Below are 14837 nucleotides of genomic sequence, written 5' to 3'. Positions count from 1 at the left end.
CAATCAAGTCCAATTTTACGATAGCTTTTGTTTGTGTCACACACATACCTATACACACTCATATCTTTGCCATGAAAGTTATCAGCAAAAACATGGAATAACTTAATTTTGTACTATTAAAAAAAGTGCTCTGCGTAATACAAAACAAGGCTCACATTAAATCACTGCATATTGCAGGAAGCTACGAGAGCAGCGTGAACATGAACGCCAGTCCAGACTGAGGCTGGCCAAACAACTGGAGGCACTGAGGCCGAAGACGTCGGTGAGCGGCAGATATCCGTGTGCTGAAGAGACACCTGTAGTGTTTGATGTGGTAAGGAGATACCTAATAGAAATGAAAATTTGAATGGTGAAGATTTAAAATATGAATGAAGCTAGATGGTCTTGAATATTTTCATCCAGTATCCACTTGATAGCCAACCAATACATTTATTTGTTTGTTAATTGATCAATCAATTTACTCCAATATTTATTTATTTAAATAATTATTTATGAATTTTTTATTTAATTATTTGTTTGTTCACCTATTTTTTATGTATTCACTTATTTATTTGTTTATATATACATGTTTTTCCATTTATTTACTTTATTTTATCTGTTTTCTCTGTTAAGGAGGCCTCCTATGAGCCAATGCCCCAGTGCTTGCCAGACACCCTTCCTGCTGAGCTAGAGACCATCCTTCTCACAGTTCATTTATCCACCAATGGAGAGATTATAGTCCACAGAGGAGGCAACAAGAGTGTGGATATGGGTAGGTGGGATGTTCAGGTGCACAGACAGAGACACATATTTACCTGCACTGGCATATCTGCAAGTGCATGCATACACACACCTATACATACTTATATACAAATGCAAATTTGCAAATCTGTGTATGTACATATGCACCCACCCACAAATATAGAAAGCAATGCAAATTACAAGCTGATTATATTATAAATTTGACCTTGGATGTTCCGTCCTCCAGGTCTAGGACTCTCTGCTAGCTGTACCACCTTGCTAACGTGGCTGCTGTCCCTCGTCCCTCATGACTTCACATTCCTGGACGATTCGTCTATTCAGCAGCCTGCGTCATCACCACTGGTGCCCCTGGATCCCGTCCCTTTCTGTGTGCTGGGCTTACAACAACTCTGGTTCGAGGAGCAGTTGTGTGTTATTGTTGCCATAGCACCAAAGGATAAACAAAGTCAGGTGACACAGCAGACTGGACCAGTCAAATCCAAAAAGGCAAAGGTACCAAGCAGTCACTATTTTAATTTTAATAGTTTTTAGTTTGATAGTTATTTACCTAAAAAGCCAATTATGACGTTATCTTTACAACTGAACAACATGAAGGTTGAAACCTATTTCATCTTAAATATTTTCTCCTTTTAATCTATTTTTTTCAGCTCAAAGACGCCGTGAAATCCTGCACTCCTTTTCAGCAGCAAGTCACCAAGTTTCTTTCCACCAACACCCTCCACTCTGTTTGCCCTTGGCTCCAAGATTTCACCTCAGTCGAGATCTCAGGCCCTCCCTCTCCGTCCACAGATCACCCTACCTCCCAAAAGTTTGCATACAAGCCCCCCTTACCCAACATCACCACCAAGCCCCTCTCCACATTCATGCAGATGAGAACTGATTCCGATGCTGTGAAGAAAGTTTTTGGGACCCCTGTAGGATTTTTCTACCAGTCCGTGGAGTCTGACGAGTGTCAGGCAGACGTGGGAATTAATGACGATGGTGTGAATTATGAAACACAAAACACCATGTCTTTGGTGTACAAGAAAATTTACCAGGTAGGAATCCGGTGACTTATTTGATGGTAATATGTACTGATAAGAATTTTTCTAGTGATGAGGAAACAAAGAGGTTATCATCTCTATAGACATTAATTTTTAAAGTTCAGTGATAAAATTTGATGATTTTTAACTATATATGGATTCAGTTGGATGACTTTTTAAAATAAAAAAAATTCCATGATAACCGCGTTCCAGATTGCACATTAGGTTTCTGACCTAAGGATAATAATAGTGATAATTCTTATTATTTCAATATAATTACTTCATGTATCTGTATTCCAGAACCCTGTAGCACTGATGGGTATCCTGAGTCGTGTTCTCCAAGAAGGTTTTGACATATCAGGCATCCGTCTTTTATATCCCTCCGTACAGCTTCTCAGTCTCGAATCTCCCCGCATATCATCCTTCAATGGGAATGCACCGCCCCAGTCCAACACAGAATTCCTGAACAGCGTCGGGCCCATTCTCGCCATTGCACTTCGCGGGACATTTGCAAGGTCTATTTGGCTAGATGCCGTGGGTCCATCGGATCCGGCCTTGGCAAGAAGGACGGATCCGAACTCACTTTGTGCCTTATATGGAGGAGAGTCGCGGGAAGAGTGCCTTTTGTTCTGTCCCAGGAACCCCGCCAGAATTCAGACAGAGCTGGCCAGGTGGTTTGGAGGTAGAGTGCCCCCTAGTGGTGTCATTGATGTTGGTGCGATGCCAAATCGGAAGGAGCGACACCGTAGTGGGAGCCCTAAAGGGGGCAAGGGGAAAAGAGTTAGTTTTCACACGGAATCATCTCACCAGGCTGAAGCAGTGTTTCCAAGTCGTCGACCACCTGCGACTCTCACTGCCACAGTTACGAGTGACATCTTTTTGACAGTGTCACCATTACTGCCTGTCAAGTGTCTTGGTGTTGTCATGGCAACATGTCAGAGGCGAGGGTATCAGCTGAGGGGTGTGAGGAGGATGAGACTGAATACAAAGAGGGCCAGTAGTTTAGGTAAGTATATTGCCATTAATCTTGTAGAAAAGAATGAAAAAAAATGGAGAAATTAAAAAGTTTATAATGTGTGAGTAGTTATTAGCATATTATTGTTAATCATATTAATTGAGTCAAAATGTGATACAATAGTACGTATTACATCAACATGTTATACAGAAATACTGAATCAGATTCAGAAATTCTCTGTACGATTTGTTTTTCCCAATATTGTGTTAGTTTATAATGGAAATAACAGTGTCATTTGGAAAAGTACTTAAAAGTTATTACCTCAGCAAAATTATGGGTCATAGATAACAAATTAAATAATAAATACTGATGAACATGCAAAAAACTTGAACATAGTAACTGAAATTGTAAATATTTCACTAATCTTGCTTTTTGCCTATAATATCTTATTTAGGTTCACGGTTTCTTAATTTTCATATATTTATCCAGGAGTAACTGGCAAAGCCCTCAGTATCTTCAGTGCAGAGGGACCCAGGTCTCCCCAATCCCCAGTATCATTTGACGATGTATTCCTTGAGCAGAGGAGCAGTTCCCCACAGGACGCTGGTGAACCCAGCATGCCATGCACTGTGTTGTTACTTCAGAAGGAGAACGCCCTGCACAGCGCCCCAAGTCTCATCGAGGCTTTTATGGTACAGTTGTGTCTGAAAGGAGTCCTAGGTAAATATGGCAGATATTCTAGTATATTTTTAAGATGGAAATAAAAATCAGTTAAAAGTGGTCTTTTAATATTTATTGTTGTAAAATCTCTGAAGGTTACCAACAAAAATTTGCCAAACAGATGAGCTTTCAAGGCTTCTGACATTTATAAGATAGTAATTTGTTTGTATGTTAATATATGTACTGGTGGTATGGATAAGTAGGTGAATGTAAAGAAGGTGCAATTTTAAAGCTCTTTTATGGCTGATTGAGTGATTAATTTGGTTTTTGCCTTGGCATGTCTACTTCATTTGAGTCATATAAGAAACTAATAATAGTGGTTTAAATGCTTTATAGGGAATCGGCTTGCTTCATATATATAGCCTATGACCTCTGACCTTTGTCCTATATTCCAGGTTCAGTCCAGTCCAGCACACCCCATCCCCTGACCTCCAGTCTGCTATTCCAGTACACTGGCTACACTGACAGCTTGCTCCACCTACTGGGCGGAGACTTTAGCAGGGTATGACCTTTGACCCTTGACCTTTTAGTTTTCAGTTTATCCCTCTTGCTTGGGATGACTTTAGTAGACCTTTTAAGCAGATAATTCTGTAATCATTCATTTGTTCATTGAATTGTTGGATCATTCCTTTGTTCATTATTTCATTCATTCATTCATTCATTTGCTTGTTTATCCATTTTTTGGGGGGTCACTTATTCATTAAACATTTTGTATTTTATCCTATCATCTTAGGTACCAGACATAGAGATAACCTGTCCCAGCTACATAGCTCCAGAACTGTACACTAACCCAGAAATAGAACAGATTGTGGTCCTCACTCTGACAGGACACCTGCACATGAGGACCTCTGGCCTGTTCTTAGGTAATGTGGCAGGGTTTAAGTGTGTGTTCAGAGTCTATGGTGTAGTTATAAGTCTGTTGTATGTCTAGTTTTGATATTGAACGTATACTTGGTTCTGTGAATTAATTTATTTTGTTTGTTTTAGGTCACAAAAAAATTTATGATTCAGTTTAATTTTGTGAAAATAGATATCACAATTTTTATATGCAAATCAGGTGATTTAACTTTGTATGGATAGAAATATAAGTTTTATAGGTTTATCTGCATGTAAGGATATTCCATACCTAAAAGTAATGTGGTTCCACATTGTTTAAAAGAAACATTTTAATCCCTTTTTCAGCTAAACTTCTCAACATGGCCCCCTATAGTAAACTTCCCACAGCCCCTCTAACACAGGAGGGGTTTGAACTGCTGGGGATAAAATGGCTGCCTAGCCTCAGTATTAACCAGGCCAAAGAGCTGACGCCATATGAAGTGGGGGATAAACAGTGGAAGAAAAGTATTCATACCCTGACCTCAGGTATCTGTAGATGGTTTTTCAATGTATCTTGCTTCATATTTTTTCCCTTTTGCCCTGTAACAAAAATGTTTTAAACATTTGTGTAAGACTTGCATCAACTAAAATACTTGTTTGGATATTTTGTATGTAGCATGATTCATTGGGGTATTGCTGAACCACAAATTGCATTGTACATTCATTTTCCATTGACATATATTCTATTGTAACCATAACTCAAAATGCTAAATTTTTTGCCTGAAAATTTTTTAAACATTTGAATTATCATTAAAAACTGTGATTATCAATAAAAATAACAAATAATTGTATTATTCCATCAGAACCTGCAGTAGTCCTGCTATTACGAGGCATCAACGCCTTCAAGAGGGTCTCCTCCATTATCAGCTCAAAGACACAGCAGACGACAGCCACTGGGGGGCAGCAGCTGTCCCTGGAGAAGCTGATGTCACCGACACCAGAGATAGCATACAGACAGATGACACTGTTCTTCAGGGATTTAGAGCTGTTTCCTGACCCTCACTCTCGTCCTTTGTTACACTTCATGCCCCCTGTTAGACAGTCTGATGAAAGGTAGGCCTCAGGGCGGAGTCAGTTAGAAGTGATTAGAAGAGAAATAGATTGATGGGAATTTACTTTGACAATAGACTGGATGGGTGCATTTGACAATTTTACGTGGAAGGAGTCATTTCTAGAGTCCATAAGGTTATAGCTGCTATAAAGTTATTATCTTTAAGTTAGCAATATAATTCTAGCCAGTGAATTTTGTACAATATGTTATACATAAAGACAGTAAGAAAATTATTTTGGCAGTGTATTTGATGTTTAAACTGTACCTAGAGGTTATATGCTGGTCTGATCCTGCCATTTAATCACCATCTTAGTTTCAGTCTTGCTCACATAACCTTGATAAAGCTTTAGACGCCAATCATATGGAGGAACACTCAAACCAGACTGCTTCACAAACTTAATTCTCTAAGATTAGTGGGATCTTCTTATTTTATATAAGACCACCTCGTTTATTGAAATCTTGCGTCAGTTCTGGGATAATGCATTATCTTTCAGCCAAACACGAAGAAGACGGCAACTCAAGCCAGACTGGGCAGCCAACTTCATAGAGGAGTCCGTATTCCGCACCATGCTGGCTGGACCGCGTCTCCTGACCAGTGTCCTCATCTTCAAGCCGGACGCCGTGAGGAAACACCTGAGTAAGGTGTTCAGGAAGGTGACCCATGAGAGGTTCACTGTTGTGGGGCTGAAGATGAAAGTGTTGACCACGGAGGAGGCATGGGGGATGGTGCCGCAGTATGAAGATGTGAGTAGTAGTATGGTCAAGATTCCAGTATGGCCAGTGGGTGACAGAGTGGCCAAATTTAGTCACTAAACAGGTCTTAAAACTCAAAGTAAAATGTACTGATTCAGAAATAATTAAAGTTGGCATTTTGAGTACAATACCTGCTTGTAATATTTTTTTACTCTCATATTTTCAGTTTACATGTTGATTTACTGTTTTCCATTATTATTTTCTTTCTTCACCTCACTGTATTGACCAAGATGTTTATACTATGTAGCGCTTTGTTGAATGCATATTCTAACAATCTTGCAATCAAAAGTGAGCTTTTGAAACAACATAAGACCATGTAACCATAATATGAAAAAAAAAGTCAGCGTCAGTGATACATTACAAGAATAAATTGTCCTTTCAGAATGATATAGTTCGCCAGATGCATGTTGATCACATGACCTCAGGCCCCTCCCTCATTCTGTGTGTTCAACGTGAAAATGCCGTCAAGAAACTCTTGGATGTGATTGGTGCAGAAGACCCCCAGCAGGCACGGCGGCAGAGCATCTTTAATTGGAGAGGGACATTTGGGGTTGACCCTGTTTGTAATGGTATATATGGTAAGGAAATGAAGCAGTTAATATGAATTGAAAAGTAATGCATTAAAAGTTTAATGGTTTTGAGGGAGGGGGGGGGGGGGCAAAAGGGACATTTTTAGATATATGGCTTATGCATATGGCTTTAAAAATTTTAATTGAGATATTGTTCAGTGTTCAATATTTAGTGAGAGAAATTGAAGTTAGTTTGATTGGAATCAGTCCCTGTGTTAGAAAATATGTTGATTCTTTTTCTCTATCATTAGCCTCAGCAGACTATCAACATGCCATGCACGATGTGAAGCAGTTCTTCCCAGAGGGTTTGTGTTGTTCTGAGACTCCAGATCTTAAAGCAGATGAGGTATGAGGTTCAGGAGAATCATAACACTCTATATTTCTTAGACACTTTTCTTTACTTTATTTACTTTGCCTTTTCATTTTTCATGATTATTTTTTCACTATCACATCTAAAGTTATTATATAAATGAAAAATATGAGAGATTATTCATTCTTGGTAATATATATAGTATGATTACTTGGTTTGCTTCCGTCTTAAATTTTTGTTTGTTTGTTTTGTTTTTTAACAGTACATCCTTTGCTGTATTGGTAAGATGTATATGAATCACTGTAATGCTATTTGGTAACATGTAAGTATTAAGGACTTACTGAATTGAGCTGCAGCACCAGCATTCTGTTCTTCAGGTTAGCTGCCCAGGGGTCAATGTGGGTGTTGGCATCAAACTAGACAAGACCAGAGAGGTCACCTTCAGGGATCCAAATTCTGCTGTAGGAGAATTGTATGAGGTAGAAGACGCTGGGAGCAAGAAAAACACAGGTAGACAAGTTTTTCAAAAGAATATAAAGTGGTTTACATAATTTCAGTTGCAGAAACTTGAAGAAACAGTGGGCACCTTATTCCTAATGGAACCATGTTATTCAATCAGGTCTTCCAGTCATGACAAAGCCTAACCTGTCAGTTAGGGATCACTCAAAACAAAGGGTGAAAGAGACTACAATTGTTTTAAATCTTAGAAGTTTCTTTATAAGACACATGTTATGTTATATGTTTTAACATATAATATAATATTAAAATATGATGTCTAAATTTTGGAACGTAAGTAAGAAATGATATAAAAATGTAAATTTTTAGGGTATTTCTGATTACAGAACTTAATAATGATGTCTTTTATTTCTATTTAAATAGAAAAAAAGTTATGTTCTACTATGATATCCAGAATCACAGTAGTACAGATCAGTCATGTTAGTCTCTCCTGATCTAAGTTAGTCTTGATGTGAACATAACCACTATTTTCTCCCACATTTAATCCAGGCACTAGCCTAGCAGTCCAGGTCAGCCACATATCTAATCTCTCTCTGTATTCTAACTTAATCTTGTTGTGAACATGACCACTATTTTCTCCCACATTTAATCCAGGCACTACCCCAGCAGTCCAGGTCAGCCATATCACCATGTTAACCCAGACCAACTGTGTGGTCCTGACCCCAGCTGTGATGAAGACAGAGAAGAGGAGCAGTGTGCCAGCATATGTGTACATTGTGGAGGAGATGTTAAAACACGGGTGAGTTAACTGGTTCCTGTGTCTCAAAAGAACTTAAAGCTGGGACAAGATATTTCAGACAATTGGCCGATTTCAGACTTTTTGGGTGAGTTAACAGGTCCCTGTGTCGAAAGATGGTCTTAACTTTAAGGCCCCATTCCCATTGACACCATCTGTCTGCATACAACTCTGGGGGGGGGGGGGGGGGGGGAACTCTCGCTAAGTGCAATCAGCTTAACTGAATAACACGTCTCCTCCTAGCATTAAAGGTATACTGTGATGAAAAAACGGGTTAAAACTATCCATTAGGTGCCCAAAAGTCATTTTTGAGTAATGAAAAAAAAGTTCTTACGTTTATTTAGTTTTTAAAGCCGATTTTATGCAGGTGTGAATTTAGTTTATGATACTCCCGCGTGGTGGCGCTTTGAGGCTACTACCCAGGTTACGTCACTAGAAACTGACCAATCAGAATTTTCTCATCTAAATCTCATCTTTTCTCTCTAAAACTTAAGAAGAACAATTTTTTGACGTCGATTTATAGTTTTTATACTGTAAAAAAAGCAGTGAACGCTATGTGTTCCTAGAGCACAGTAGGCCTTTAAGTAGAATATAGAAAAGCTGGTGATTATATGGATATGTTGGAAATAAGAGGAGGTCTTATTCAGCTTAAATGATTACATTCAGCAAGAGTCTGTAATAGCAGTAAGCAACGGTTGTTTCTTTCATTTTATTAGTGAACACCATGTGTTTTTCCAGCTTTGAAATTTCAAAATAAGTAATATTTAGGAGGGCTTTATTTAAACAGATGAAAGATGTTGTTGAACATGCTAAAAAGATCTGAATTGAGTTTTGATTCAGTATTTTTCTTTTTTCTTGATGAAACTGTCCCCATTAGCAAAGAGTGTTGGTATATTTCAGGTTTGAGGTGTGTGGGGCACAGTTGATATTGTTTTACATGTTGGGATATTTCAGGTTTGAGGTGTGTGGGGCGCAGTTGATATGGTTCACACAGGACCAGGCTCAGCAATATCTCCATCTCTGTGATGCTGGCAGTTATAAACTGGTGAGTGTGTGTGTGTATGTGCCTGTGTGTGTGTGTGTGTGTGTGTGTGAGTGTGTGTGGTTTTGTGTGCACATGGTTGCGTGTGTACTTGTGCATGTGTATATGTATGTGTACGTGTGCATTTATGTGCATGTGTGTATTTGTTTATTTACAAATAATTTTAAAATGTAACTTTTTCAAACATTTTAGTATTCTTAATTCAGTTACCTGGTACTGAATAAGTACCATCACAGAATGTAACAAATACAAATGTTATATACATTATTTCTGCTGCAGGTTCCTATGTTGACGTCAGGTCCTAGTCTAGTATTAGCTGTACAGAGAGACAACAAATATTATATATGTTACATTATTACAGGTTCCTATGTTGACATCTGGACCTAGTCTAGTATTAGCTGTACAGAGAGACAACAAATATTATATATATTCCATTATTTCTGCTGCAGGTTCCTATGTTGACATCAGGTCCTAGTCTAGTATTAGCTGTACAGAGAGACAATGCTGTGATGGCTTTTGATGTATTGTTGGGAGGGTAAGGACGACACTGCTTTGTTGGCCTGAGAAAAAATTAAAAATATTATAACTAGGATACCATTCCCACAGATATTTAGATCGATCTATCCCCCTGGGGAGTCTCACTATATTGTTGTCAGCTTAATAGGCTTGAAAGTCTGTCTGGCCTACTGAAAGCAGTAAGGAGATAATTAACTTTCTTGCGCGCTCGGCTCCCTGAAGCTGATAGCAATTTAGCGTGAACCCCCTGGTAGTTAGGTCAATCCAGATGGATCGATCTAAATCTGTGGGAACCCAGTCCAGGAGTCCTAGATAAAGAAGCATTGAAATTATGCTTTTCACTATTAACATTTGCTGCTAATATTCAAATTCAGTGATATTGATTGATTCCAACAATAAGATTTTAATTTCTTTTTTACATCCGCCCCATCTGTGTTCTCATGATAAATTGAAAAATACTACTTTACGTAAGTTATGTCATTTTTCTTCTAGTCCATATACCTCAGAGTCCATATACAAGAAGTATGGAGATTTTATCATGAGACCCAAGGACACTAGTCAGGTATAATTATTTATTCAGTTAGAAATATTAAGTGGATTTTGAGTAAGATAATCAAAATTAGAGAGAATTGCAGTGGAGGTTTCCTGCTTTTAATTCTTTAAGAATCTCTGTTCCCATTCTAGAGAAAAAAAATTGACAAGATTATGAAGGTTACAAGTGAAATAGTAGAATAATAGTATTTTGATTCCTATTTCCAGATGAACAAAATCATGTCAATGTCTAGTATTATTATTGATAGGGCAATTGTTAATATTAAAAATAAAATAATTAATGGATATTAATACATGTTGATTTGTGTTATGAACCATAACATACATAGTCCCAGATTATTTGACAGAATGTAAGTAACACTAATTCTTACCAGTATATTGTGGATGTTGGGTAACATCTTGAGATGATTATTATTCCTGCAGGTTTCCAAACACCTTGCCTTCTTCTTTGACCATCTCATGCCAGGGTGTCATGCCATCATCAGAGAGGTTTGATTTGATGGAGAGATTTTTGGAGAAAATTATAAGAGGTAGGTTCAAGTCTGTCATCTTGTTTTGGTCTGTTTTATCACATTTTATTTTTTGCATGTTTGTTAATTGATTTAAGATTGTGCATCTCACGACTATTTGTTTTTATTGTAAAATCCAACTTTTTAAGTTGCAAATAAATACATATTATTATAATTATTTGAATTTTTAATTTTAGTTGACTTAAACAGAAGTAGATAATAAATAAGAGTTTTCTGTAGCCTACCACATTGATTCATACACATGAAATCACTTTCTTACCCATACAGATATATCACTGCATTTGTTTTCTAATTCAAGTAGTGTATGCTCCCAAGATCTCATATGCTTAAAGATCACCATCGTTATACTGTACATAAAAATAATCTTTACATGTGATTCTTGTATTGATAGACTAAAACAAATAAAAAAAATCTAAATGTCCATTTAGATAAAAAGTACCTTTGATTAAACCTTGATCAAGATTATATTTAGATGTATTGATCTTGCATTATGGCACCCAGGGGGTAATATATATTTATTTCTTCATCCAGCAGAATTGCTGTAAACATATCTGTTATAGATTTTGTTATTGGATTGAGTACCAAGGGATCAGTTATTTCCAATGTGTATTTTCAGATAGGTCATAGATAGGATCAGAACCTTTTGATTTCAAACATTATGTGTTCACAATGGGTATAAACTTGGTGCCGAGGTCACTTCCAATCTGCCACCAGAGCCATTACACTTAGCAAATAACATGAACTACAGGTCCCATAGGATTTATATACACACCAATGCAGGTCCTACATGATTGATGCAATTGAAATTGATATCACAATTCTCAAAGCAGTGATTCACATCAATACAGGCCCTGCAGGAATAATAAACAAATAAATAAATAATAATCAACAGGTCCTACAAAACTGATATATTTGTAAATACAGGTATTAGGGTAATTATAGATGTAGTGGTTAGTAAACAGGTCTTCTCTAACTTAAAATAAATATATTTAAACACTGGTCATAGGATTAATTACAAATATCGTAGTTTCAAAAGACAAGACAGTGATTTCTTATCTCTTAATTATATATATACTTTTCATGATTGTGATGTAGTAGTACAAACATAAACGTACACGCACATGCACACACGCACACACACACACACACACACTTTATTTAGAAAAACTAATGGAGCCCTTATCATTGATGCTACATAGAATAAAAAAAAATGGTTGAGTATCCCACTGAGAGAACCTTAGGTAGCCAGCCCTATGGTTTGTCTTTGTCAATAAATCAAGAAATTATTATTATTGTAATTATATTTTCTTTTAACAATGTCCATATACTGCTATTTGTTTCTTTTCCTGCCAAGGGAGATGTCGTGCACAGTTCACTAAAGGGCACAGGATCACCAGGAAATTGCCTAGAAAATTTTATGGAGCTGTTCAATATTCCTGGAAATGGATATTTTTTTCTCCTGGATTTCTCAAATGCACAATTCTAGCACAAAATGGGGAAAAAAGCATTGAAGTGAAAAACTGCTCATGAAAGAGAATTTTCTGTATTCTTGATACATGAACTTTGAAATAATGATTTGTTGCATTAAATGCTGAAGGAGTACAGAAATTGAGTGAAATGTGAAATAATTTCTAGTTCACTGGTTTGGTACACATATTGATAGATTCTCTACACAAAAGGAGCTTTTATTGGATAATTGTCATTAAAAATGTACTGATTTGCTGAAGTGGAAACCCATTATGAAGTTGATTATTGTTTATATGTATATTGGAAAAAAACTTGAGAAACACAGCTAAACATTTAATAGCAAAAGAGTTTTTTATTTGTCCTGTGGCGAGAAGTCAGCGTGTTCAGCGAAGTGGAAAATGGGCACCGGAACAAAATCTAAAAATAGGCGCTGAGATCAAAATCTATCCCAGAGATCAAGGGGACGACAAGAATGGCTGTTCATTCAGACGAATCCACTTTACCTTGAAATGATGGCCTGGGTGATGTAATTGTATACATTGTGATGACAACAACCAGTGGAGTAGAAAATTGCAATCGAAACACATTTTCACTAGCCTGAAAGTGGCTGTGAATAAGGACTGCTCAAGGCTGAAAAATATTACTAGTACCAAGAGCAATGATTTGCTTGAGTCTGTCAACCTAAGGTGGTTTGAATAGAGGGTGAACCCTTAGGCAAAAAAACAGGACAGCAAAAGTCACTTGAGTCTTTCTATATACTCAGCTGAAATGGTGAATGGTAACCGTGGGTTTTGTTGATAGTGATAATAGTGTGATTTCCCCTAGGCCAGAAGAACAGAGAAATCAACTTTGAAAGCAGGAAAACTATATATACTGGTCATTGTGTACAGGGCTATTCATATCTCTGTTTGGTTGAATGTATATGTTGATTTAAATTCTGGGGAGTTTTCTCTGTAACAATGTGTTAGTATGGAGAAAGATTACTTCTTTTTTGTTATCAAATTTGAAAAAGGAATACTTTTCTGCTGGTAATGTGATATTTTCTGGCAAAGATAAAGTGGAAATTTTTGCTTGTTTTTGAAAATGTTCTGCACTTCAGGTCAATATTTTATTGCCCATAATTTCCCATATTTTCATGGGGTCAGCAATCATTCCAACAACCCATATCAAGCTCAAAGTGCATTGTTAACTTTATGCTATGATATTTCTGGTGTATTACTCATTTATTCACCAAGAAACAGTTTTTTTAGATTCTTAGAATTTTTGATTAAACATAATCTGATTTAAAAGGTGGTGAAACTGCAGTCTAACAATTCTTGATGAAGATATAGCAAAGTTAAGCAGATATCTTAGTAGAATAAATCTGATAAAATTTTCTTATTTAGTCTTTTGATAATAATTTCTAATATGTCATCTTGTATGTGATAACACTTGAATCCATGTTTATGTTTCTGAGGCTTTATCTACCTCAAGTTAGAGTACACCAGACCCATCACATCTTCAGAAAGGACCGTGCAAAAAGTAATATGTGGTAATTTTAGAGTAATACTTTGTATTGCAAATGACAGGTTTAATATCTGTACTGTCTAATCACTGTACGATTAGAACACCAAAATATCTGATTAATAACATGTAGATGGAAAAGTAGCATTTGCTCTTTGATAGTTTCAGATAATTTTTTATGAAAGGTGTTTTTCAGGCTCGTAACTCGGTAGTGTGCTTTTGGACCTATAAAGAAATGTTCTTTGTCAAAATAATAAAAAAATAGCAATAGCATGTGCCTGTAATGCCCCAGTCATTCAATAAAGTACACTTGTTTATGTGTTGTAAATTAGTTCAAGATCTGCACAATTGTGTGTCATGAGATGGGTTGTAATCTTTGACATACTGACAGTCAGCCCAATTGTAAAATGATAGATTTTAACAGGGAATAGATTTTTAGATTTTTGGTTAAAACATCTCACTGTTTGCAGTTTTGATGACAAGATGGAAAAAATCCAGCTTTAGGCTTTAGTTATGTCTTTAGAATTACACATTTTTAGCCTTTTAGGTGTTGATTTTATTAATTTATTTATTTAATTTAAAAAACCCCTACTTCTTTTGAGGTTAACATCTTTAAGTGATATACCTGCTTACAAGGTTTATCTGTTACAATAGCCAAATATTCATATTTTGTGTTATGTAGGGAAAGATATCGTTAAGTTCGTAAAATATAGATTTTTATATAAAGAGGAGTTTATAATCACAGTTTATGTGTATGTATTTTCTATTAATTCTGTATATAGCACTGCTGTATTTCAGTGAACTTGTTTGATTATTTGACTATTTACTGTGATATGTACATCGTTAGTTTAGGGTTATGAATTGTTGCATGTTGTATTGAAAGTTTATTTTGTGACATGCAGAGATGTTGAAAGGACCACATTTTGCTGTTGAGGAGAAATTAAAAAACTTGGTTGAATAAAAGAAGAATTAAGTGAA

At 36.5% G+C, this 14837-nt stretch overlaps 1 protein-coding gene across 6 annotated transcripts in view; it reads left to right on the top strand.

The window, feature by feature from the left end:
* The window catches only part of LOC106181165 (dynein axonemal assembly factor 8-like), a 20805-nt gene extending 5968 nt beyond the window's left edge, over positions 1-14837 (top strand). For 5 of the 6 annotated variants that reach the window (XM_087017208.1, XM_087017210.1, XM_087017209.1 and 2 more), the window contains 20 exons: positions 178-313; positions 613-751; positions 968-1233; positions 1389-1778; positions 2064-2769; positions 3208-3438; positions 3834-3940; positions 4172-4301; positions 4621-4800; positions 5118-5367; positions 5860-6109; positions 6501-6696; positions 6939-7033; positions 7375-7507; positions 8108-8252; positions 9204-9294; positions 9741-9826; positions 10300-10369; positions 10783-10889; positions 12244-14837. In XM_087017208.1, the coding sequence (XP_086873334.1) occupies positions 178-313; positions 613-751; positions 968-1233; positions 1389-1778; positions 2064-2769; positions 3208-3438; positions 3834-3940; positions 4172-4301; positions 4621-4800; positions 5118-5367; positions 5860-6109; positions 6501-6696; positions 6939-7033; positions 7375-7507; positions 8108-8252; positions 9204-9294; positions 9741-9826; positions 10300-10369; positions 10783-10854 (3673 nt within the window). In that variant the 3' untranslated portion in view covers positions 10855-10889; positions 12244-14837. Of the gene's footprint in view, positions 1-177; positions 314-612; positions 752-967; positions 1234-1388; positions 1779-2063; positions 2770-3207; positions 3439-3833; positions 3941-4171; positions 4302-4620; positions 4801-5117; positions 5368-5859; positions 6110-6500; positions 6697-6938; positions 7034-7374; positions 7508-8107; positions 8253-9203; positions 9295-9570; positions 9590-9740; positions 9827-10299; positions 10370-10782; positions 10890-12243 lie in introns of all 6 variants that reach the window. The other variant, XM_087017206.1, reaches the window with a different exon arrangement.

The sequence above is a fragment of the Lingula anatina genome, chromosome 7, assembly GCF_051362555.1.
Source record: "Lingula anatina isolate TDL-2025a chromosome 7, LinAna3.0, whole genome shotgun sequence".
NCBI classification, from domain to species: domain Eukaryota; kingdom Metazoa; phylum Brachiopoda; class Lingulata; order Lingulida; family Lingulidae; genus Lingula; species Lingula anatina.
This window is presented reverse-complemented; position numbering and strand designations above follow the sequence as displayed.